At 41.7% G+C, this 26,540-nt stretch overlaps 1 protein-coding gene across 4 annotated transcripts in view; it reads right to left on the minus strand.

Annotated features, from left to right (window-relative positions):
- Positions 1-475: 475 nt before the first annotated feature.
- CTNNA2 (catenin alpha 2) overlaps positions 476-26,540 on the minus strand; it is a 790,749-nt gene continuing 764,684 nt past the window's right edge. For all 4 annotated transcript variants that reach the window (XM_084626180.1, XM_084626177.1, XM_084626178.1 and 1 more), the window contains one exon: positions 476-1,599. In XM_084626180.1, the coding sequence (XP_084482306.1) occupies positions 1,312-1,599 (288 nt within the window). In that variant the 3' untranslated portion in view covers positions 476-1,311. The remainder of the gene's footprint in view (positions 1,600-26,540) is intronic.

Raw genomic sequence — 26,540 nt, forward strand, 5'->3', positions numbered from 1 at the left:
TGTAAAGTGAATATAAGTTAATGATGCATTTTTCAGTACAATAATGTGTAGATGGTTCTATGCAACCTGGCATGTCAAAATGATCTCCCAGATGCTCAGACACCTACATTAAATAGAGCTTTATAAATTCAGTACAAATTAACTACTGTGTAGCTGCTTCGGGGTGAAATGCATCAGATATTTTCTGCCACATTATATGAAAGAATCTGTTTGGGGAAGTTGTTTTGTTGCTGTTCTGTACAATTGATAGGAAGGTATTCAACTGAAGAATCACTGAATTTTATCTCACATACATGCTCCATGCTGGGATTTGACACCCCTCCCCTTCCTTGTTGTGAGAAAGTGAGTACACAATACACTACTTTGTCTCCCCCACCCCCAAAATGAACGCAGAAATGCAAAATAAATTGATTTCCATCTGAAGGCCATGGTGAATGATACCTGTGCATTAAAAGACAGAAGTCATACCCAGGACTCCAAGGTTAAATGAGTTTATTGAGATTTAGTGGTTACAATGGTATATTAGATACCAGTAATCCAAGCTACACCTACATATTTGCCTCTAAATTCTCACATAATTAATTTCTCTGCCTCTAAGCATTCCACCACCAAGTCTTCTATTTCTAACAATAATATAATAATAATAATATAAAAGGCAATGTCAATCACCATATTTGTGCTTCATACTTCACCATAAAGAATTCAGTTGGCAAAAAGTAAAACTTTTTCCATATTAATGGGATTAATTGAAACATGAGCATAGTCATAACCACTACTAGAATATAAAGAATAAAATATGAATTAAAAGAAGCATTTTAAAAATGGATTAGTTTTTATCCTTGTTCAAAATTCACATACTATGATGAAGATGAATTAAATTTAATTATTGGGCCACACATTTAAGCATATTGGCTAGTACATTTTTGCACTGTAACAGAAGCAATACGAGCTTTATGGTCTACCATTACACTTCCAGGTTTTTTCAATTAAATATACCTGCCAACTTAATGTTTCTTGCATGCATAAAGTTTTGCTTTTCAGTTTATTATTTACCCCCACAGTTGAGGTGCAAATTCTTTGGCCAATTTTATGCTATAGTTTAAAAAAGTAAGCTTGGGATAACTCCATGTAACATCAGAATAGAATGGTCTGCATTCGTGGGTTGCAGATTGTTAATTACTTTAATAGAGCCTCAGGACGCATGCAAATTGACACTGCTTCATTTGTTTTTTCCCCCATGCCAGACGCATACAAGTCGGCAGGTATGCATACAAAAAGGAATATAAAACCCTCCTGGTAAAGCCTACTGTTTTAGAAGGAATCCATAGCTTTAAATTCACTTAAAGCCTGTACTGGGGAAATGTGTTTCTTCTGGGAACCTCTTCTCACTCGTGTCTGATATTCTTCTGGCTTTTCTCTCTTTACTAAGGGTTTCTTCTCAGGGGCCTTCATCTTCCAAGATACAACAGGTGAGTTCACTGCAGCTGTACCATAGACCTTCTGATATTTCGTAGAAGCCACATATGATGCTTTCACCGTAAGGACCACAGCGTTCATCAGATTTTTAGCTGCCTGGATGAGGGACGTAGCGCTGTCCAGCTGTGGATAGAAAAGAGAATGAAATATGAACTCACCTCCAGAAGGATTTGATATATACTCTCAGATCTGATTGGATTTTCTTGCAGAAGGCCAGCAGAATATTATACAAAAAGAACAATCTCTGTACAGGATACATCCAGGTTTGTAGCACAGGTGTCCCAGGAACAGCCCACCAGTAATGTGCACTGAATCGGACTGCCAGCTACAGAGAAGCTGTGTGATACTTTACATTAAGTTTACAAACAGTTCAAAAGAAAAGAAGTTGTTTTTCTTGTGTGTGTGAGGGGTTCGATTACATAAATTCCTCTCAAAAGTGATGTCTCACCAAACCTCTGACAACGTAGGGCTCGCCTGTCCTAGAAGTGCTGCGGCTGTGCCGCTCCAGCACGTCTGCTGAAGATGCTCTGTGTCGCCAGGAGGGAGCTTTCCCATCGGCAGAATAAAACCACCTCCACCAGAGGCGGTAGCTATATTGGCGGGAGAAGCTCTCCCGACAACTGAGCACTTTCCACCTCAGTGCTTAGGTCAGTGTAACTTACGTTGCTCAGGGAGTGACTTATCACATCCCTGAGCGATCTAAGTTATACCGACATAAGTGGTAGTCTGTACAAGCCCTTACTTTTAACTGTGAGGGACAGCCAAACAGGTCAGGTGGGATTTCCCCAAACTCTCAGCTTTAGCCTAACTGCTCTCATTAAGTCAGTGTAAAACACCAATTGTTGTCATTGGGAGAGTTAAGCTAATGCTAAGCCCTTTGGGGAATCCCACCTGAATAGTTTAGAAAAGGTTGTGAAACCCTCAAGAAGCAGAAAAGACAAAGTAGCTGAGCGTAGATTTCACAATTATATGAGTAGGTAAAACAATGGTTTCACAATTATACATGTGTAAAACTATGCAAACTCTCACCCAGGTATTCGCAAAAAGAAAAGGAGGACTTGTGGCACCTTAGAGACTAACCAATTTATTTGAGCATGAGCTTTCATGAGCTACAACTCTGAAACCCAGGTATTATTGACTCTGTGTGTTATACTTGTCACTGCCTTCATTTTCCTCCAAAGGACCTTGATTTTGCAAACTATCCCTATTCATCAAAGCCCTTATGCATATGCTTAATAGTAAGCATGTGCTTAAGTCCCATTAATCCAATAGGACCTAAACATGTGCTTAACTTTAAAGCAATGTGACTTCAAGTCAACAGGATTTAATCATGTGCTTAAATAAGTATGTGATTAAGTGCCAGATTTTTTTGAGGTATTTAGACTGCTCCTGGGGTTTTGGAGGGCAGATTTGGGGTTTTAGACATAGATAGGTACCTAGTGGAATTTTGGAGCTAGGTATCCAGACGCTTTTGAAAAATCCCACAAGAAGCTACATGAAAATGTAGATCAGTGGTGAGCAACCTGAGGCCCATGGGCCGCATATAGCCCATCAGGATAATCCGCTGGCGGGCCGCAAGAAAGTTTGTTTACATTGACTGTCTGTAGGCAGAGCTGCCCGCAGCTCCCAGTGGCTGTGGTTCACCGTTCCCAGCGAATGGGAGCTGCGGGAAGTGACACGGGCCGCAGAGACACGCTGGCTGCCGCTTCCCACAGCTCCCATTGGCCGGGAACAGGGAACTGCGGCCACTGGGAGCTGTGGGCGGCCGTGGCTGCAGACCGTCAATGTAAACAAACTGTCACACGGCCCACCAGTGGATTACCCTCATGGGCCGCATGAGACCTGCAGGCTGCTCACCACTGATGTTGATCCTCAAACTCCTAACTGACAACCCTGTAAGTGCCCCAAATTCCTAGGAACCTACATTTCTGCAAGTAAAATCCTCACAGTGCCAACATTTCTGGCCATGCTTGGGCACATTGCCATCTCCTGACACTGCTGACACCATCTAAGCCACAGGGGGATTACAAACTAGGCTTTCCCCCCTGCTTATTTTACCTGCGGGGCCTGATCTGGTAAGCGTGCTCTGAAAATGCCTTAGAGCACACGTACTGGATCCGATCTCCACACAAAATGCACCCCAGAGGAGGTTTACCCAACAGCTCACTCACCCAGGATGTTGAAGACCTAGGTTCAAATCCCCACTCAGCCTGATGTAGGGCAGGGACTTGAACCAGCATCACTCAGCATTTTCCCCAACCACTGGGCTATGAAGGATCCTGGGGCAGGTCTCAATCTCCTGGGGAGGCTGCTCCACTTTGTGAAAGTAAATAATTACTCACTGGGCCAGAGAGACAATGAGAACGACTCTGTAGCCTGGTAGTTTTTGTAAGAAAGGGCTCACTTAGTTTATATGGCTAACTCTAGGAGAAGGTTCACCGCTGTGAATTCTGAGCAGATTGAGGAGCCTCGCTCCCTTTGACGGGCACAGCTTAAGCCACACCCACCTCCTCAGCATTTCCTGATGGCTCACTTAGATGGCTCCCCACAAAGATTGTTGGCTTTTGTGGCTCCCCTCTTGTAGATCCCTAACTCTCTGTGTACCTTGTATAGGGAGCTAGGGCACCTGATTTGGGGCTGAAGATTTCACCAGGTGGCAGGGCACCTGAAATTAGGCACTGAGCTTAAGTCCCCCTTGTAGATCTAGCCCTAGGCCCCTACCTGCATCTTTAAGTGCTTATACATCTTTGAAAATCTGGCCCTCAGGCCCAGAGCCACAAAGGTATTAAGGCACCTAACTCCCATTGAGTTCAATCAATACGAATTAGATGCCAAAATACTTTTGAGGATCTGGACCTAAGTGATTTGCTAAACTGGGGCTCAAGTTACCATGTTCATGTAGTTATTTGAAAAACATTGCAAAAGGGGGGTTAGTTCCTTGTTATTAAACCAACCAGGTCCTCATTGCAACAGGTTTAATTTTCTGCTAAAATAACAGTGTTTTCAGGCTTGTTGGGATTATGTCAGATGAGACGACTTACCATAGCGCTGCTTCCATCCCACTCTACTTTCCCAGCCAATTTCACAGTCATTCTAATGAGCCCCTTCCCTTCCTAGTTCCCTCCAGTCCCAGCTTTGGGTGATGCATTTTCATCTTTCACAACAATTTACATGTATGTTTAAAAAAGGCAAAATACACACAAAGGCAACATCAAACATATAATGTGCAGAATACATGGACACTATGAAAACACTTTGTGTTACTCAATATAAGCAACGATGTTGCCCTAATCAACATGCTCAAAATATAACCAGAAAGAAACCCGTTCCTCCAAGAATAGAAATGGGAAAGGGGGAATGGGCAGCATAGAAGTATTATTAACAATGTTCCAGAGGCCTGGAGGATGTGTGTGAGAGAGCAAGTGAATTCACAAAGCAGAAGGAAGCAGAGGAATCCCTCACTGTCAGCAATGAGTCGCACTCTGCAGCTTCTCCGTGGAGACGGAGACACAAGGATTCCACCATCCCTGCTCCGCACAAAAATGGAGGCTCCAAAATCCAGCGAGATGACATCTCTACAGCACCCAGATTTTTAAAATGCAGTGGGAGTGATTTACATGTAAAAAAACCCAGCAGTGTGCTCTTCACCAGCACTCTATTTCAAGACCTTTTGCACTCCGCATCTGTAACAGAAAATGTTCACAGCATTGTTTACTTTGTATTCCTCCTTGTCAATGGGTATTTCACTGCCTCATTCCTACATTTGTGCCATCCCCTGAGATTACTACCTCGGGTGGAATAGTGATTGGCTCTGTGATGAGTCGGACTGGCCCCGCACTCGGAATGAGAGGGTCAACCCTTCCCTGCTGGCAGAGGAAGCCATGCCCCTGAGGCTCTGCTAGGCATGCTCCAACAGACAGTCCAGTATAAAAGCCTGCAGAGCTGCTCAGTCAGGGTTGGTGGCTGAGGAAGGAGGACACGCAGCGGATGCTTCAGCCCAGGAGCAATGGTGACTCGTACAGGAGGGAACTGAGGGGCCAAGAAGTGGGACCAGAGACCGGCAGCTGTGGGAACCCCAGGGAGCACCAGGGCTGAGGAACCTTGAAGACTCTGATGCCACAGGGATTGCTACGTTTGGAGAACTGGTAGGAAGTGACCCAGGAATGGAAAGGGAGTGGTATCTCCCACCACTCTGAGGGCAGTGTGTTGCAGTAGGATTCCCCGTTGACCCGGGGCGGATCACGCCATAAATGACAGAGCCCTGGGTTGGAGCCCAGGCTCCCCTACCGGGGGTCTCCCACCCTTTTTGTGATGACATAGTTCACCAACCCCTCTCTTACCTCAAAGGAAATAGATGAACTCCGGCCGCTGGGCTGCACTATCTTATGAGGGGAAGAGGACTTAGAGGGACTCTAGGCCTCGGGCCACACTGCTTTAGGAGCGCAATAGAGAGACTCCGGTTGCTAGGCCGTGCTGTCCCACCAGGGGAAGAAGATTTAGAGGGACTCTAGCCATTGGGCCATACAGACCTGACTACCAGGGAGGTTGTAGAACCGGCATAGAAGCCGGGAGGTGGGGTTAACCTCCTTCCCCCCAACTCCTCCACACCCTGGAATCAAAGGGGTTGACAAAGTACAAAACCCGGCCCAGGCTCTTACAACTTGTCATGCTTCATTCCTACACTTCCTTGCTCCTTTCCCTCTCTCTGGCTGCAATGACATTTGGTTCAGTGTGCTTCCTTTTGTGCCACCATTTGTTGCTGATGAGCCCTAGCAGTCACAAGCAGATTTGTAGCACCTGATTTGAGGTCTTTTACTGCCTCTGCTAGGCCATTAAATCAAAGCTGAAGCCAGTGGTTTGTCACTGGAAGGGCAAAACATAATGACTGAGCTTTCATCAAAATCGTGCTGATGGAGACTAGCTAACATAAGGACATAAGAACATAAGGATGGTCATACTGGGTCTCACCAAAGGTCCATCTAGCCCATTACCCTGTCTTCCGACAGTGGCCAATACCAGATGCCCCAGAGGGAATGAACAGAACAGGTAGTCATCAAGTGATCCATCCCCTGTCGCCCATTCCCAGCTTCTGGCAAACAGAGGCTAATGACACTATCCCTGTCCATGCTGGCTAATAGCCATTGATGGACCTATCCTCCATGAATTGATCTAGTTCTTTTCTGAACCATGTTATAGTCTTGGCCTTCACAACATCCTCTGGCAAGGAGTTCCACAGGTTGACTGTGAGTTGTGTGAAAAAATACATCCTTTGGTTTGATTTAAAACTACTGCCTCCTAATTTAATTTGGTAGCCCCTAGTTCTTGTGTTATGAGAAGGAGTAAATAACACTTCCTTATTTACTTTCTCAACACCAGTCATGATTTTATAGACCTCAATCATATCCCCTCTTAGTCATCTAAGTCAGGAGTATTTCCTTTGTAATCAATCAATGTGGGACAGTACTTTGCGCTCCTATGAATTCCTTTCAGAATTTCAAAGAGCCTGACAAACTTCAATTTTCATGACAAAACTTTGAGGAGGGAATTTTCATGACAAAACTTTGAGGAGGGAATGATTACAGGCATTTTCGAGATGGTGTGAACTAAAGCACAGAACCATTAAGGGAAGCATTTTCAAAACTTCAAAAGCAAGGCACCTAAATCCATATTTACAGCCTGACCTTACAAGCACTTACCCCATTCTGTTAAGCACGAGGTAATTCCACGAGGGCCAATGGGCCTATTCACGTGCTTAGAGGTAAGCATGTGTATAAGTGTGCGAGGACCAGGGCCTTAGGGTACCTCCACACCACAAAAAAATAACAAAGAAAACCCCAAACAAACCTGTGGCAGCGAGTCTCAGAGCCCAGTTCAACTGACTCAGACCCACAGGGCTCACATTATGGGGCTAAAAATAGTAGTTTGGTATACAGTCCAGCTCAGGCTGAAGCCAGGGCTCTGAAACCCAGTGTGGGGTGGTGGGTCTCAGAGCCTGGGCGGGAACCTCTACATTACTATTTTTAGCTTCTATCGGGTGCCCAAGTCAGATTCTGAGACTCACTGCTGCAGGGTTTGTTTTTGCAGTGTAGATGTGCCCCAGGATACCTAAAAAAGTGGCCTGATTTTCAGAGATGCTAAGCACACCTGCAGCTTCCACTGATGTCTCCCATTGTCCAGCACCTCAGAAAAGCATCTCACTTATTTTTGTGCCTCTTTAATCACCTGTCCCTCCTTTTCAACCCATTATTACAGCAGATAAAGGGCTGCTCATCTTCACCAGTACTAATCTAAGGATGAGTTCCAGACACCCCATCATTGGTCTTAGTATTCATTTACATTCTAATATGCCTCCACGCTCTGAAAGCTTATGAGAGACATAAAAAGCCCCTACCATTATTAGGCCCTGGGTGTCCGCCAAACCTGCTCATAAGTATCCCCCATATCCAATTTGGCCACCTAAGTGAGTTCCTTATTGCCTTCAGGTCCTGGCCTGTAGTTTAGTTCAGCAGAGAAGAATTAATCTGAATGAGCATCACTTCAATTCACTTTTTAGGCCTTGCTGTGCCACTGTGGTACTTCAGTTTTAAGCTGGCCTGTTGAAATCAGGAGGGTTACACTGGCACAGAGCGGATGCAATAGTGAATCAGGACCTTGATGTATTAATTTCCTACAAAATCTGGGCACAGAAACACACACACTTTCCCAAATATGTAATGCTGATAACTGAAAAGGGGAAATTAACGTTGAAAATAAAAGCAACAGCAGGATATTATTGTGCAGACACAGAAAGCAAACACCACTCCCTAGCAATGGAAAGGAAATTATTCATGTGATGATACCCTTCGTGATAATAGCTAACACAGTCTTTTTGACAAGCTATGCAAGTGATATATTTTCAAGAGTTCTGATACTTGGATCACTTTTTGCTTTCATTTAGGGAAAAAGCCCTCAAAGTCACAAAAGAGAAATGTAGGCGATTGTGCCATAAAACTTCAACAGCAAAGAAGGGTGGAGAAGGAATCACAATTCTTAAAGAAACTTGGAATCATTCCGCTGGAGCCTGGTCATTCATTCAGGTTAAAACAGCCATCTACCCAAGAGGAGGCACAAATCATTTGGAAAAAAGACTTTGCTACAAGCTAACTTTGTAATTAATGAATGCAAGGTTAGAGAACTGGAGCAGCAGAGCCTATATCCTGCCAAGAAGATAATTTCAGGTGTAACAAAACTGCATAAGGCTTTCAGGAATGTGTGATCAGCTTCTACGCTGTGCTACATTTCCCCTGAAATAGAGGCAGAATTTTCCAGCGTCTTGTGGCAATAAGGATATTTTGCTTCTTTTACGGGCACACCATAATCAGAAGTGTCTGAATAACAAAAACCAATAGCTACAAAACTAAAGCGGGGGGAGGAAGACTGCTCATGTTTTCCTCAACAATATTTAAACGTAGAATAATTTTCCCTCTTCCTTTTATTATATCCTTAGTGTGGGGGAAAATGATGACTCTGTTTTAAAAGGAAGAGCATTTTCTTTCCAGCAGTCACCCTACGATTTAGAGAAGGAGAGAGAATGGAGCTAGCAGAAGGGAAGGAACCCTGATCTTTCACAATTCAATGTGCTTTTTTCAATGCAATGTTAATCTTTTTCTCCCTTTGGTGAGAAAGTGGTGTCGCTGAAATAGGAAAAGAAAAAAGTTACAGAATAGTTGGATACATTGGATGTATTCAAGTCAGAAGGTCCAGAAGATATTTATGCTAGGGTACTTAAGGAACTACCTGAATCAATCTTCAAACCATTAGCAATCTTCTTAAAGAACTCATGGAGGTCTGGCGAGGTACCAGGAGTCTGGAGAAAGGCAAACATCATGCCTATCTTTAAAAAGGGAACAAAGAGGATCTGGGGAATTTTAGATCAGTCAGCTTACCTTCAATACCTGGAAAGATACTGGAACAAATTATTAATAATCAATGTGTAAACATCTACGGGATTAAAGGGTAATAAGAACTAGGCAAAATGGATTGGGGAAAAACAAATCGTATCAAACCAATCTAATTTCCTTCTTTGACAGGGTTACTGTTCTAATGGATAGGGTGGAAGCAGTAGACATAATATATCTTGGTTTTAGTAAGGCTTTTGATGCAGTCCTACATAACATTCTCATAAACCAAATTGGGAAATGTGGTCTAGATTAAATTACTATAGATGGGTGCATAACTGGTTGAAAGACCATAATCAAAGAGTAATTAGCAATGGTTCACTGTCAAATTGAGAAGACGTATCTAGTAGAATCCAGCAGGGGTCTATCATAAGTCTGGTGCTATTCAGTATTTTCATTAATGACTTGCATAATGAAATGAACAGTCTGCTCATAAAATCAGCAGATGACACTAAGCTGGGAGAGGTTGCAAGCACTTTGGAGGACAGGATTCAAATTCAAAATAACCTCAACAAATTGGAGAATTGGTCTGAAATCAACAAGATGAAATTCAATACTGACAAGTCCAAAGTACTACAGTTTGGAATTAAAAAACCCAACTGCTCAAATACAGAATGGGGAATAACTGGGTAGGCACTAGTCCTGCTGGGGGCTGGGTGCACAGTGGATCACATATTAAATATCAGCCAAAAATGGAACGTAGTTGTTAAAAAGGCAAATATAATTCTGGGGTGTATTAACAGGAGAGTCGTACATATGACACAAGAGGCAATTGTCCCACTCTACTTGGCACTGGTGAGGCCTCAGCTGCAGGACTGTGTCCAGTTTTGGATGCCACACTTTAAGAAAGATGTGGAAAAATTGGAGAGCGCCTAGAGGAGAGCAACAAAAGTGATAAAAGGTTAAAAAAGGTTAAAAAAGAAAACTGGGCATGTTTTGTCTTGAGAAAAGAAGACTGAGGAGGGGGACCCGAAAAAAGTCTTCAAAAATGTCATGGTCTTCTTCAAAGAGGACTGTGACCAATTGTTCTCCATGGCCACTGAAGATAGGACAAGAAGTAATTGTCTTAATTTGAAGCAAGGGAGATTTAAGTTTGACACAATGTCAAATTTTCTGACTATAAGGATAGTTCTATACTGGAACAGCTTCCAAGAGAGGTTGTGGAATTCCCATCACTGAAGGTTTTTTAAGAACAGGTTAGACAAACATCTGTCAGGGATTATGTAGGTTTACTTGATGCTGTGTTAGATCCCCTCCAGCCTTACATTTCTAAGGTTCTATGAAAATATTTGTCTGAGGAACTCTCCCAACCATTAGTGTTGATTTTTAATAGGTCTTGGATAACTGGGCAATTTTCAGAGGACTGGAAGAAAACTAATGTAGTACCAATATTTTAAAAGAGTAAATGGGATGACCCGGGGAATTATAGACCTGTCAGCCTGCTCTTAATCCTGGGTAAAGAAATGAAATGACTGATATGGGACTTGATTAAAAAGAATTAAAGGCGGGTAATATAATTAATGACAATCAACATGGGATTATGGAAAATAAATCTTTCCAAACTAACTTGATATAATTTTTAGATGAGATTACAATTTTGTTTGATAAAGATAATAGTATTGATGTACACCTAGACTTCTGCATGGCATATAACTTGGTTCTACACAACAGTTTGATTAAGAAAAGAGAACAATACAAAACCAAAAAGGTGAATTTAAATGGTTCAAAACTGTTTTGATAGATCTCAAAATATAATGGTTAACTGGGAATCATCACTGAGTCGGTATGTTTGAAATGGGGTCCTGGAGGCATTTGTTCTTGGTCTTACACTATTTAATATTAGTATCAGTGACCTGGAAAGAAACATAAAATCATTACTGATAAAGTGTTCAGATGAAACAAATAATAATGAAGAGCACAGGTCACTGATACATAGTGATCTGGATTGCTTAACATGCTGATACAAGTAAACAAAGTGAGTTTCAATAAAGTCAAATGTCAGGTCATATGTTTAGGAACAAAGAATATAGGCCATACCTACAGCGTGGGGGGACTCTATCCCAGAAAGCCGTGACTTTGAAAAAGACTTGATGGATATTCAGTTAAATATCATCTTCCTGAAGGATGCTGTGGCTAAAAGGTCTAATGCAATGCTTGGATGTATAAATAGGGATATATTGAAGAAGAGTAGAGAGGTAATATCTTCATGTTCAGCATTGGTGTGACCATCACTGCAATACTGAGTCCAGTTCTCGTGTCCAAAATTCAAGAAGGATGTTGATAAACTGGAGAAGATTAACAAAAGATCCTCAAGAATAATTAAAGCACTGGAACATATGCCTTGCAGTGAAAGACTCTAAGTGCTCAGTCGGTTTATCTTAAGAAAGAGAAGGTTAAGTAAAGGGTTACTTGATTACAGTCTGTACATACCTACGTAGGTAACAGAAATTTTATAATAAAGGGCTCTTCAACCAAGCAGACAAAGGTATAACAAGATACAATGGCCAGAAGTTGAAACTAGACAAATTCAGTCTCATAATGAAATGTAAATTTCAACAGTGAGAGTAATTAACCATTGGAATGACTTAGTAAGGCTTGTGGTTGATTCTCCATTACTGGAAATGTTTAAATCAAGGATGGATGTTTTTCAAAAAGATATGTTCAACCACAGCTACTAGACTTGAAGCAGGAATTAATACAGGAAAGTCCTGTAGCCTGTCTTACGCAAGAGGTCAGACTAGAGTATGACAGTGGTCCCTTCAGGCTTTAAAATTTATGAATTAATTTTTACTACTAGTACTAATGGCTATTGTTAGTCTGATTGGCTTTATCAGGTTAGTTTGTGGTTGTTGTTGTTTTAAATTATTCTTATCCTTGGTTATCATATATTACAACAGCACCTAAAGCCATTGGAATGGGCACTGAACAGCAGTGTAAGGGCTAGATTGAGATTTGGATTACATAACTGTGCAGGACCCTCTTACACCCCTACTCTGGCTAACAGGACCTAGGTGCCGAGAAATAAGCAGTGCTATGCATCTGCTTTCTTCCTCCCCAGACCAAGTAGCAAGAAAGAAGTGTGAAATGGATCCATTCCACCCATTGTTGTAGGGGTAGTACTGGCCAATGAGCTTCTGGTATAGGCCAGCAGTGAAGTAGTATCCCCTGGGAGCCAAGAGGAAACAAGGGAGGAATTGCAAAAAGAAAAGGAGGACTTGTGGCACCTTAGAGACTAACCAATTTATTTAAGCATAAGCTTTCGTGAGCTACAGCTCAGAAAGGTGTATGAGGAATAATGCCTCCTAGAGCTACTGCTGTGGAAGTTCACCTTCTGCAACAGCCCTTGCTCACAGCTATGTCTTAAGGCAAAGGGCAAGTCTACACTACAAAATTAAGTTGACCTAAGTGACTTAAACGTACAGCTACCAAAGTAATTGAATCAGTTTTACATATCCACACTATGCTCCTTGTATAGGTGGTGTGTGTCCTTACCAGAAGCACTTGCACCAATTTAACTGCCAGTGTGGAGTATTGTGGGATGGTTTCTGAAAGGAGGCAACTGTCAAAGTAAGCAACACAATGTCTACATTGACACTGCATCAATCTAACTATATCAACTTAAGTACTACGCCTCTCATGGAGGTGGAGTTATTAAGTCAGTGTAGTGGGCGATTTAGATCAGTGGGAGATAAATTTTAGTGTAGATGCTTACAAGTTAGGTCGAGGTAAGGCCGCTTACATTGACCTAAACTTTGTGGCATAGACCAGGCCAAAATCTAGTCCTATATAAATAAATGTATATTTTTCTCACAATTATAGTAATGCCACCTGACATTTCTGTAGTGCTTTCCATTGCAAAGCACTTTACAGTTTTACAAGTGTGTATTAATGACAACCAAAATACAAATCACTACACCCAGGACTCAAATGCAGCCATCTCTGGGTTGTTTAACAGTAACACTACACAGTAGGCTAAGGCCCCAATCCACCAACTAATATAAGCACATGAGGAATTCCACTGAAGTCAATGTAATAAAGTGCTTTGCTGGATCTGGGGCTAGGACCTGAAGAAAAGTAAAATCCATTAGTCAGTTGAAAGTACATGGCAATGTGTTGTAGCTAAGCAAAATGCTATTATCCAAACCGGAATGTGGCCATGACACTGATGTTAAAAAGGTTTCATGGTTAGCTAGAGAAAACAAAGTATATTCCCCCTTTTCTTGATATTTTCCCATTGGATTGCAATTAACTTACTCCTCTTGACATGTTGACGTTTTAACTCATTTAGGTGGGTAGCTGTGTTTCATAACTTGCCAATTCACTGAGTGCTTCTTGTCATTTGCATTGTTTCAATTATAGGTAGGTAAACCATAGGGACTCCCAAACAGACTTAGTTATACTGAACACATTCTGCATCCTTAGCACGGTTTTTCATACCATCTCCCTCATCATAATGGGAAACAGACAAATGTACCAAGAATTATGGGTAGCTCCTCCATATAACATGAATCATTGCCATTTTGAGGAGAGACTTATATTGAAGTTGGTTGGTTACCAGTTTCATTATGACAATATCCAAAACTATAAGTAGTGTTCTAATAAAAGAAGACACACACAGAGGCAAACACACTTGATATAGAGACCGGGAGGATGCATTTGTATTGCTGAATAAATCACTTTGACCAATATTAATTGCCAAAAAAAAAGAAAAGAAAAAGAAAAAAATAGATCCCATTTTATTTTCTTTGTATAAAAAGGTCTATTTAATGTAAATAGGTATTTAATTTGTGAAAACAAAATATCTAGAGATAAATATAATAGAAGATATTCACTGAACTGAGCTATGTTTTAAATCACATTTAACAGCTAAATGAAGAGATAGTCCGTAAAGAAGTAATAAATATTATTCTATGTATAATAATAGGTTATAATACATAATTTTAATTAAATTAGTTTTAAATCAAACCGGTTGACCCATAACTCCTGATGGTTAAAGGCTGCCATAAAGGACTTTTAATCCTAAAAGTTAACAAAAATATATGCACCAGCCCTAAAAAACCTTTCACTTTGTTTTTACACTCTGCAACTACCCAGAGATAAAGATTACCTGACTGAAAAAAATCAGGAAAATCAGGAAAAATCTTTATATCACAGTGAAACCTATTTTAAGTAAGCAAATATGAAACCAGCCCCAAATGGTCATCCAGTAGAAAAGGTCTTAAACCCTAATGGTAGTGAACTAGAAAGTTTGAAGATATTTCAAAGTGTTAATTTAAGATGGGGTTTGTGTGTGGACGTAATCACTAGTTCACATTTCACTGTTATGCTACTTGCACACTGCATACCACATGCAGCAGCATGTAGGGTATGTTTAGCTACACTCCACAATCAAAAGCAGGCTGTGTCCACATTGCAGCGTGTAGCTACATGTGTTAGTGAAAGGCTCTGGCAGGGTCAAGGCAGTGGGGAAAGGCTCAGCAGCAGGGAACTGCCAGAGCCTGTTCCCACTGCCTCCCCACTATCAAGGTCCTTCCCTGTTCCTGGAGTCTTTCATTGCAGCGGCAAAAGGCCCGGACACCTCCTTTCTACTGGAGTCTTATCCTGCTGCAGGGAGTTGTTTTATCCTGCCACAGGGAGCTGCCAGAGCCTTTGCCCGTTGCTTCCACACTGCTGGAGTCTTTCCCCTCTGTTGGATCTTTTCACTGCAGTGAGGAAAGACTCCAGCAGTGAATAGGCAGAGGGACACTACACTGCTAAAAACAGCAGTGTCATCAGGGAAGGCACTGCTTGGGCAAGTAGAGAGCCATGTAAGGGATATACCTGGGTGCATACCCACAAGATCCAGGTGTGTCTTTGCTCATCTAAGAACTCCCTCCCCGTCTACACTGATATTTGTACCCGTGCTAGGGGGGAATGTAGTGTATGTACTCCACATGCCACTGAAAGGAGTGTGCAGTGTAGATGTGCCTTTTATGTAATCGAGTTTAAGGCCACAAGGGATCACCAGATCATCTAGTCTGACCTTCTGTATATCACAGACAACTAATACCACGGCCACACTGACCCCAGTGAAATCTCTTTCTGAGTTTACTTACACTGATGCATGGCCCTGATTCAGCAAAGTACTTAAGCACATTGCTAACTTTAACTTCAAAGCAGACTACTCACTCACTTCAGCTTAGGTATGTGCTTAAGTACCTTGCTGAATCAAGGCCTAAATCCAGAGTACCTACGAAGGATTTAGAGTAACTTACTCCATGTCTGCACTGCAGACTTCTGTTGGCACAGTTATGTTGGTCATGGGAGTGAAGAGGTATGATCCCTGACCCATGTAGTTGTGCCGATGGAGGTCCCTAGCGTAGACACAGTTATATCAGCAAAGCTGAACTTTTACCAGTACAGTTTGTTTCACTTGTTGTGGGAGGTTTAATTACATGAGTACAAAGTGAAGTTTTGCTGGTATAACTGCGTCCATATTAGGAGCACTTTGCTGGTAATGTTTTTTCTTGCCTTCACCTTGTCCTGTTAGTTGGGCCAGCAGCTCTTGTTCAGGTCCAAGCACTCTTGTTGACTACTTTTGTCCAAGCTGACACCAACTTTCTTCATGTCTTGCTTCGGCATCTCGAACCACCTTTTTCTGATTCTTCCTCCTGGTCTTTGTCCCGTGACTACTAGATCTGATACTCTCTGACCAACACACCACACGTCTTGTTGTCTCACATGACCCAACCATCTTAGTAGATACTCTCTCCGCTTTTCCATGATGCGGGCCACCTGCATGATAACTCATACCATTTCATTGTGTGACCCCATCCATCAACTCTTGTCTTCCTAGTGTTAACCTAAGCATTCTCATTTTGGCAGTATGAAGTAATTGTTCTTCTCTCATTCATCCGCTAACTTTCTGACCCATATGTCATGGCCAGTCTAATTATGGTCTTATATACTTTGCTCTTTAGCTTACTTGCCATATTCTTCTTGCAGAGAACTCCTGTCAACTACCTCCTTTTCCACCAAGTGCTCTTCATGTGATCCCTAACATCTGCTCCATGGTCCTCGCATGGCTCAACACTGAACCGAGGTATTTAAATTGTTGCACAGACTTTAACTCTATACCATCTAATTATACTGACTTCTCATTGTCCCTCTCAATAAAGCATTGCGTGTATTCCATCTTTTGTTGGTTGATTCATAAACCATTTTCTTTTCACGCAGCCCTCCACTATAATGGTATTGCTATACCAAGTTTTAAAAAAGCACCTTAGTGGTATCGCTGTATCAGTAAAATGTTTTTAGTGTAGATATGGCCTTACCTCAGAGTTTGGCCCATATATTCTAGCACTGAACAATATATTGGGCCAGATCCTTAGTTGGAGTAACTCAGTGTGGCTCATTTCAGTGGAGTTAGGACACTTTACAGCAGCTTGGCTTGATTAGATCAGCTAGACCATGCCCCTGACAGTGCAGGATTGGTCCCTATTGCACATTTTTCTAGAATTATAGACTCTAGAGTAAGAAAGGCCTGTTGCGGTAGCACAAAGGATCAGATTTATGTGCTTTAGCAGTCATCCATTAGCGGTAATTCCACTCCAGCTGAAATTTTGGAAATTGCTTTATCAAAATACCATTCTTATGTCAATGGCTGATGTTCCAAATTGTCAGCATTTATCCTATGAATGAGGCATGATGAGAGCATAAATTTTAACACTCGAAATGAAAATATGGAACACAAGCCAAATGGAAGCCACTGAGTTTTTAATGTTGTCCAGCTATAGCTATGTAAGTATTATTATTATTGGCTTCTTTCCATCCTGATAGGAACTGAATGTTAAGAAACAGTACTGTGTTCCACGCATCTGTCATAAATCTCACAGGAAGCAGGGATATAGATCCTTGTATTATTGGTACAATAGTCTTAAAGCAATGGGGGGGAAAATCTGACATACCAACTAGCTAGAGTGGTGTGGGAGGCAGTGAAACTGGACATATGGATGAGGGTTCTATTTGGGATACAGTGTTTCTTTATCCGAGTATAACAGGGTGTAGCAGGGCCCCACTTGGTCCTGCCTCTTCTCTGCTCTAAAAACCGCTACAAGACCTTCTGCCTCAGCAGTCACCAGTGCAGTTTATTTACATCATGCCATCCCACCACCTTCTCACCAGGCACAGCTTGGGGCTTCCGGCCTTGAGGACTTCTTAGCCTCCGGACCCAGAAGGGCAGAGCTGCTCCTTTCCCCTTCCCCTTCCCTTGCTTCCTCCTTTCTATCTGCCTCCCTTAGCTTCCTTCCTCTGCGGCTTTTATACTGCCCCAGGCTAATTAGGCTGGCAGCTGTTTCCCCTTTGCCAATCAGGTGCAGATTTCTCTAGCCAGCTCCAATTTACCTCCCTTAATTGGAGCAGGGGTGACAGAGGGCTGGCTCAGGAGTTCCTGCACAACACCCTGTCACACCGAGTGTAACTATAATAGAAACTTTGTGTTTGACATCTGCATTAAATACAGCAAACGAGTAGCTCACACATCAGAAAACTACAAAGCCATTTATTTAAACGTAATGAATTAATATTACCCACATATCGCAAAATACTTCAACTCTCTTTGCAAAGGCATCAGATTTCATGTAAAATCTAATGTTACAACAATAAAATCCTCCAAACCATTCTGCCATCTCAGCTGGATCTTTTAGTGTCTGTGGATGGATAACAGACACAGTCCCAACCACATCTGGTTTGAGGAAAAGACGAATCACAGTGTGGAGGAGAGGATGAAGGTCCCATCACAAAAATAAAATAAGAATACATCTCCTAGTGTGGTTGAGTCAAATAATACTTTGGAGAAGACACAAGATCCCAATCTATCACAGAAGATACATTGTCAGCATGGATACTGAAGTGCACAGAATAAGAAGTCTCTTGAGAATCCACTGATCCAACAAGAAGTCAGTTAGATAAAAATTCAGGTGAGTGATCTGCATACAACCAGAACTTCATAAAACTTTTTATGCTCTGATTCACAAGCAGGACAGATACACACAAATCAGTCCATCTTTGATTCTGGACATCTCCTGAACCTGAGATCATATGTAAAACCCACAGCCAGGTCTCTCTCTTCACTAACCCTCCCTGAATCTGAGTACCCATTTATGTCAGATGCATGAAAGAAAGTGCAGGCTTTCATATTCAGTTGCTATTACATCTATAAGAGGCCGATATAGGGTAGCATGTCAATACTATTGATTTGTCTCCTCCTGCTTTGAATTTTGTATTGTATGCCTTTTGTGAGACGGTTTAAAGATGTAACAAATATATCTAGATTTTTTTTTATATATTTCAGTTTTTCCAAGTGAATTTAATACTTCTATAAAGGTGTTAGATTGCCAACCCTGGAGACCAGTCTCCTCTTATTTATCCAGAGAACAGGAACAGGAACAGCAACTAGAGAGACAGTGCATGTTTTTCCTTACTGTCTTACCTGGAGAGACTTGGAATAGACTCATGTTGATTGGTTATTGCACAATCAACACCAAGTAGCGTAACTATCAGACACAAAGTGAATCATAAAATCATAGAATAACAGAGTTGGAAGGGACCTCTGGAGGCCATCTAGTCCAACCCCCTGCCCAGAGCAGGACCAATCCCAACTAAATCATCCCAGCCAGGGCTTTGTCAAGCCTGTCCTTAAAAACTTCTAAGGAAGGGGATTCCACCACCTCCCTAGGTAACGCATTCCAGTGTTTCACCACCCTCCTAGTGAAAAATTTTTTTCCTAATATCCAACTTAAACCTCCCCCACTGCAACTTGAGACCATTACTCCTTGTCGTGTCATCTGCTATCACTGAGAATAGTCTAGATTCATCCCCTTTGGATCCATCTTTCAGGTAATTAAAAGCAGCTATCAAATCCCCCCTCATTCTTCTCTTCCGTAGACTAAACAATCCCAGTTCCCTCAGCCTCTCCTCATAAGTCATGTGTTCCAGTCCCCTAATCATTTTTGTTGCCCTTCGCTGGACTCTCTCCAATATTTCCACATCCTTCTTGTAGTGTGGGGCCCAAAGCTGGACACAGTACTCCAGTTGAGGCCTCACCAATGTCGAATAGAGGGAAACGATCACATCCCTTGATCTGCTGGCAATGACCCTACTTATACACCCCAAAATGCCATTGGCCTTCTTGGCAACAAAGGTACACTGTCGATTCATATCCAGCTTCTTGTCCACTGTCACCCCTAGGTCCTTCTCTGCAGAACTGCTGCCGAGCCATTTGGTCCCTAGTCTGTAGCGGTGCATTGGATTCTTCTGCCCTAAGTGCAGGACTCTGCACTTGTCCTTCTTAAACCTCATCAGATTTCTTTTGGCCCAATCCTCCAATTTGTCTAGGTCCCTCTGTATCCTATCCCTACCCTCTAGCATATCTACCACTCCTCCCAGTTTAATGTCATCTGCAAAGTTGCTGAGGGTGCAATCCACACCATCCTCCAGATCATTAATGAAGATATTGAACTAAACTGACCCCAGGACCGACCCTTGGGGCACTCCGCTAGATACCGGCTGCCAACTAGACATGGAGCCATTGATCACTACCCATTGAGCCCAACAATATAGCCAACTTTCTACCTACCTTGTAGTGCATCCATCCAGCCCATACTTCTTTAAGTTGCTGACAAGAATACTGTGGGAGACCGTGTCAAAAGCTTTGCTAAAGTCGAGGAATAACACGTCCACTGCTTTCCCTTCATCCACAGAGCCAGTTATCTCACCATAGAAGGCAATTAGATTAGTCAGGCATGACTTTCCCTTGTTGAATCCATGCTGACTGTTCCTGATCACTTTCCTCTTGTCTAAGTCCTTCAGAATTGATTCCTTGAGGACATGCTCCATGATTTTTCTGGGGAATGAGGTGAGGCTGACCAGCCTGTAGTTCCCAGGATCATCCTTCTTCCCTTTTTTAAAGATGGGCACTGCATTAGCCTTTTTCCAATCTTCTGGGACTTCCCCTGATCGCCATGAGTTTTCAAAGATAATGGCCAATGGCTCTGCAATCACATCTGCCAAATCCTTTAGCACTCTCAGATGCAACGCATCCGGCCCCATGGACTTGTGTACGTCCAGTTTTTCTAAATAGTCCTGAACCACTTCTTCCTTCACAGAGGGCTGGCCACCTCTTCCCCATGCTGTGCTGCCCAGTGCAGTAATCTGGGAGCTGACCTTGTTCGTGAAGACAGAGTCAAAGAAAGCATTAAGTACATTAGCTTTTTCCACATCCTCTGTCACTAGGTTGCCTTCCTCAATTAGTAAGGGGCCCACACTTTCCTTGGCTTTCTTCTTATTGCCAACATACTTGAAGAAACCCTTCTTGTGACTCTTCACATCCCTCGCTAGCTGCAACTCCAAGTATGATTTAGCCTTCCTGATTCCATTCCTACATGCCCAAGCAATATTTATATACTTATCCCTGGTCAATTGTCCAATCTTCCACTTTTTGTAAGCCTCTTCCCGGTTTGTGAGCAGCAGGTCAAGAAGAGCTCCGCCCCTAGTTGGTTCCTCCAGCACTTGCACCAGGAAATTGTCCCCTACAGTTTCCAAAAACTCCCTGGATTTTCTGTGCACCACTGTATTGGTCTCCCAGCAGATGTCAGGATGATTGAAGTTGCCCAATGGACTTGAAGTGCAATGGACTTTCGGTCCAATGGCATCAATAAAGCACATAGACTAGAACATTTATTTTCATAAGACTGCGTTAGCCAAAGCTGTTCCTCATGATTTTGTCAGTGTGATCAAATAGCACAATGTGGCATTTCAATCTATATTGCTAAAAAAAAGTGTGACTGTCCAACTTTTCCATTTGTAAAACTGTCGGAACCTCTGTGTATGTGTTATCTTTCTGTCTTCATCTGAGATGATATCTCACATTCCAAGGCAAATTGCTTCCTAACTAAATTCAGATGCCTGCAATTGCCTTTGCCCAGGTCAGCATAAGAAGAGTTTGAGGATGACTTTGCTGGCATACATGGTTTTCCTCAGGGGAGCTTACCAAAACCATCAATCATATTCAGTCCTGAAATAAATAGGATGTAATAGCATTGCTGAATGGCAGATATCGGCAGGATAACAGTTCTTCTATCCTGGCATGGTGTTTCATTGCTTGCCAACTAATATTTTGCATCTTGTATAAAAAAGATAACATAGGGTTTAAACTCACAAGTGCTGAACACTTGTGAGATATTGAGTTCCCTCCATTTCCACTGAAGTCAATGAGAGCATTCAGGGCCTGATCCAAGACCCAATCAATGGAAAGATTTCTTTTGATTTCGGTGAGCTCACTCTTGCAGGTCTGAGCCCATAGCAAAAGGAAGAAGGAAAAGAAGTCCTGACCACATGCAATATGATCACATAGACAGTAGAGTATCTATATTACAGTTGATATGATAGTCTGTCAGCTAGCAAATGCAATTTTTCAGCAGAGGTTTAGCCATGTAACACATTATGTGAAGATTCTCGTCAATCACCAAATACATTATTTGTGAATATAAAGAGGTGCATTACTATAGATACTATTGGCCATTTTACTCCTTAAAAGAAGCAGTTTGGAATTTCTGGATACTTTGTAAATAAATTAAAACACAAACAAATGAGTTAAAAATTCAGTAGAGATTCCAAGAAAGAACAAAAAACAAGGGAAAGTAAAATGAACCAAACCCCTCTCATTCTATTCACAAGAGCAGTCTTGTGCATGTCAAAGTTTGGTGGCCTCAGTGGGATTACCCAGACGAGTAAAATAAGAAGGATTAAGCCCAATTTAGACAACAAAGATACTTTTTCATCACTTATGTCAATTCTGCAAATGTTTATACATCTGAGTAACTTTACCGATAGGAGTAGTCCTATTGAGTTCAATGTCAGAGTTACACACATAAAGTGTTTGCAGGACTAGGATTTAAGTGAATAATGATCCATTTGGCCAACTTTTAGAATTTGCAATGGAGGTCATTCAAGAAAAGTGCTAGAGGACACTAATCACACATTTGGCATTGACAGATATTTAACAATTCATCAGATTTGGCTGGTCCAACACCATTTCCTTTAGCAATTACATGTTATGTTACTGAGTTACATTAGGAAATTATAACTCATTTGGTCAAAGTTTTATTTTGAGCTTCAGAATCTTGGAAGGAACTTTACTCTGACAACACACGCAAAGGTACTTACAATGCAGTCTGAATAATTCACATGCTTTAAGATTTTTTGTACTAAATATCCTTGGGACACTCGTTTCTATATCCATGCAGAATAATGCAACCCTCCCTCCAATCCTTCTCTCCAATTTATAATTGACCTAGAAATGTTACACAGCCAATCTCAGCCTCTACTTTAAAATGGAAAAATAAAAGGAAGCCCCTTAACCTTTTCCTTTGTGAAGATAACCCTGGTATATTCTAGATTTGGGGTTATTTATGGTTATGTATGGTTCTCTGTACAGTTGCCTAGAGCTAGTATTTGGTATCTATGAAAACCATGGCCATGTGTCCCTTTATTTTGTGGAGGATCCATGATTTTTTCATGACTATGGGGGCAGAGTTGCATGAGATGCTACCAACGACAGCCTTCTCAGCTGTCTGAATCTGAGCCACTTCCTCTGCTCTGAATCTCTTTTGACGTCTGGCCTCAAAAAGGAATAACTAATGAGCATGATAAGGACAGTGTGGTCCTGGGGCCTAGGCATGGAATCAAGAAGAAGTGCATCCTAAATCTGACTCTAATGTGGGCTTCTTCTGTGGCCTTGGTCAATACACTTAGATGTAAAATGCCTGTTATATATGGATAAATCCATCTTTGGATGCCTAAGCTGACTGTCTAATTTTTGAGAGCTACTGAGCACCCAATTCAGTCAGTGAATGCTGAGGGTGCTTAGCACTTCTGAAAAAATCAGTTCCTTGTTGTCTCCAATTAAACAGGCCAAGAATTATGGTGAACAGCATGGGTGGATACTTTTGAAATTGTTGTCCTTAAGCTCTCTGTCTTATTTTTCCAAACTGCCAAATGAAGATAATTACTTACCCCATGGGGGTGTTGTGATTATTAATTAGTTGATGTTTGTAAAATGCTACAGAAGTGTTAAAACTCACCAAGACATAGAGGCTCCAAGACCCCTGGTTTATTTAAATCAATGTTCTTTGCAAAACTTTGTAAAAGTTTTGCCTTGACTTCGGTACGAGATGGGCTCCATTTCTCCAACAGCCCCATCTCATCCCCAAACTCATATTTTTTTCATGTACAATACAAGGCTATTAAGCATGTTACTGAGAACATGGCAGGTGTTGCCTCTAAATGTTCAACCTTGCTTTCTGAAGCAGATTGATACCTCTTATACTCTGAATTTTCTTTGTCAGCAACATTCCCAGTGTAATCAACTGAGCAGCTAATATTTAGTGATGGGTTTCTACGAATCCAAGTTGCTATCCTGGATATCTGTGCTAATGGTATTGGTAAATGATAGCCATAACTCAGAAGTGATTTCTAATTTTACTGGAGAATACTGGGGTGATTCTGGTGCCACTGCTAATGAGCTTCCAGCAGTGATACAACCAGGTTTATGATGGAAATGGTCGACTAAGTAACAATGGCAATGACAGTAAAAGATGAAGTGTTTATAACTCAAAAGATATACAATCTTCAGAATTTGTGGTCAACTGGGATGCTTTATACAGTATAAGTGCTGCATCCTTTCATAGCTGGTGTCCTCCGTCCAACCCCCACCCACTAGTTCTTGTTGTTTTAATCTTTTTTGCCAGGGAGAGTGCAGACTGGGAAGTGGTGAGACCTGGATAGGGAAGGTAGGTGTCTCAAAAATTATCTGAGGACCTAATGGCTTAAAGCACAACTGGGAGTCATGACTCCATGGCTTTCTTTCTGCCCATTACTTGCTATGATGGCATTGTTCAAGCCATTCACCCTCCCTGTGGCTCCTATATTCTCATTTGTAAAACAAATAGAATAAATATAAATAACAATAATAATAATAATAATATTTGTTTCCACCATGGGTTTTGTGAGGCTACATTGTTTGCAAAGTCGTTTGAGATACTCAAATGAGATACATTGTGAAAATGCACAGTAGCATTATTAGTTATTATGGTGAGTCTGGCAGATGACTGATTGGCTAATGCCTTTGAGAGAGGACTCTCCTACAGACAAAAAGTCTAGGGTATTAAGGTGGTCATGGTCTCCTTCCTGGTTCCTCTGACCACTGGAGTTTAGCCAGCTATGGTTTAACATTTCACTGGTGGTTCAAGTGACTACAGGACAAGGTTTAAAAGAATTGTGATTTAAACCTACATGAAGGGTTCCCTGACTGCTATGGGTCTGACTGTCTTTTCAGTGAAACAGGGATAAATCAAGAGTAAGACATGTGATGTCGATGGAGTTACACCACTGTAAAGGAATTACAAATGAGGGCACAATGATGATCTGCCAGCTGACAGTTTTTGAAGAGATGGAACATTTCACAATTTCACAACTCCTCCCTCACTCCCAAGATCATAAATGGAAAAGGAGGAGATAACAGTCATTTCTAGCCAAGAAGCCTCTAATTCAACTTCTGAGAGAGTTCAGACTGGCAAGTGTTGAGGATTTGGGAATTATAGGGATGCCCATTAATCACACTGAAAATGTTTGTGGATTCATGCAGCTGAAGCCATATAATTAAGCTGCTACTCAGAATGTAGCAGTATGTGCTTGAGGAAGCCACATGGGATTTCTGTGTGTTTATCTGCTTACACATACATGTATAGGTAAACCTGAGTAGTTCTTTTGTTCTTATACTGCTAGGCAGAGTGAGTGCAAAACTGATCCAAGACAAACTTGGATGTGTGCCTTAATTTTTTTTTAATAAATAGTGCTGTCGAGTAATTTTCAATGCATAAAAGAGGTTGGGAAGGATTAACTAGTTCAAAGACTGGATATTTGGAACAAATTGCTCAGCTTGCTGCAGATACAGTGCCCATATTACACACTGAATGAGATCAGTGGGAAAAGAACTGGACCACCATTTCTGAGTTGGTTTTTTTTTTTACTTTACTTTAAGTATGTAACTTTCATGCACAAATACCAGAAAGTACAATCAATATTGCCAATGACAGAATAAATATTTCATCCTGTGCAGTGTGGAATATAAGTACTTTGTACTTCCAATTTCTTTATTGTCTTTAGCATATTTGCCAATTAAATAATTGAACACGGGAAGTGGTTAGCTCTGTAGATTAGTAATAGGTTATTTAGCCTTTCACTTTCAGGCTGCAGGGTCCATTACAGTCCTGGGATAGTACTGACAGATATTTGTTATTATGACTAGCCATAGGCATCTGCCTGTTTTGTTGTTGCTTAGGGTTGTGTCACTTTGCATGTCCATCCCTTTACTGTCCATTCAAACTCCACCCACGGGTTGGCCCACTATGGAGACCCACCCTCCCTGCATTTATCTTGGAAGATACATTTGGGGAACCAACCCTCCATGGCCTTCAAGTGACAAATGCACTGATCCCACTGCATGTCACTGCCAGTGACCTAGAGATGGAGGATTCTGCATCTTGTACCCAATTCCTCAGAGCTATCCAGTCATCTGAAAAAAAGTATGTCATCCAGCAGACTAAATTACACTTGGGTTGAAAAGGCTATGATCATGCTCTCTTTGTCTTTTGATTTATAGAGTATGCATTACTGCGTTCTAGTACCGTTCACTGTAATATGATAAGGCCCCACACAGAGCTGGGAAGGAGCTTTAAATGTACAAGAACAGCAATATCTCTGCCATCCCTAGAGGCCAAAATCCTCACATGACCCTTCTTCTGCCCTTTAGTGACAGAGCTCTGACATCGTGACAGCTTTAATAGGTAGCCAAGAGGCAGAACAAGAGTAAAAGATCTTTGCAGTCCATCTTGTCTTTCTAAAATTCTGAGGGATACAGGGAGGGAAACCACACACAAGTAGTAACACCAGGACCAAGAAAAGAAAAGCAAGCTTTAAGTGCTATTAAATACAAAACCTATGGTTAAATAACGTAAGGGCTGTAACACAAACCAGCAAAGCCAGGATTTTCCGTTAGAGCTCATTCTGCTCCACCATTAATTCACAGCA

The sequence above is a fragment of the Lepidochelys olivacea genome (genome assembly GCF_965140295.1).
Source record: "Lepidochelys olivacea isolate rLepOli2 genome assembly, chromosome: 4".
Classification (NCBI taxonomy): domain Eukaryota; kingdom Metazoa; phylum Chordata; order Testudines; family Cheloniidae; genus Lepidochelys; species Lepidochelys olivacea.